This window comes from Plasmopara halstedii (assembly GCF_900000015.1).
Source record: "Plasmopara halstedii genome assembly, contig: Scaffold_92, whole genome shotgun sequence".
Lineage (NCBI taxonomy): Eukaryota > Oomycota > Peronosporomycetes > Peronosporales > Peronosporaceae > Plasmopara > Plasmopara halstedii.
The window spans coordinates 1-533 of NW_020187013.1; the positions used below are offsets into that span (position 1 = coordinate 1).

At 39.2% G+C, this 533-nt stretch overlaps 1 protein-coding gene across 1 annotated transcript; it reads left to right on the plus strand.

Moving 5' to 3' along the window:
• Positions 1-210: 210 nt before the first annotated feature.
• On the plus strand, positions 211-451 carry PHALS_14495 (uncharacterized protein; the record flags this gene model as incomplete). Its single annotated transcript, XM_024726903.1, has 2 exons — positions 211-216; positions 293-451. The coding sequence occupies 2 exons, from the start codon at positions 211-213 to the stop codon at positions 449-451; spliced, it is 165 nt and encodes a 54-aa protein (XP_024572052.1).
• Positions 452-533: the final 82 nt, after the last annotated feature.

Genomic DNA, 533 nt, shown 5'->3' on the forward strand with positions numbered 1-533 from the left:
GGTACTTATATCCAGTACGATAGAAGCCTCGTAGTTAGTCAATTAAATGAAAACAAAGTTTTGGAATCACGTCAGAGTTTGGCAGTGAAGCGAAGGAAGATTAAATCGTTTCTTGTCTGATATGTGATCTGCTGTGCTTCTAGTGTCGTTCCCGCTGCTAATTCCACCAACACATCAAATACATAAAGCTCAACAGCTTGACAAGTAATGATGGATGTAGCCTCGTAGACGCTTAGCACAATTCGTTCCGAGAGTTTTTATAGTGTATGTGACACTACACTTTGTGGTATAGCACGATTCGTTCCGAGCCTTCAAAGCGAAGACTGAGTTTTTTGATGAATTGATAGTGTATGTGATACTACACTTTGATACTACACTTTGTGGTATCACATACACTATGAAATCATCGATTAGCAAGCGAGAAGAAAAAAGACAATGTATAGAGGACTAAGATGCATAGAAAAAATCAAAGTACTGACCTGTTGTGAAACATCGCACGTTGGTAAACGCTTGAACACATTGACGTCGGTCAT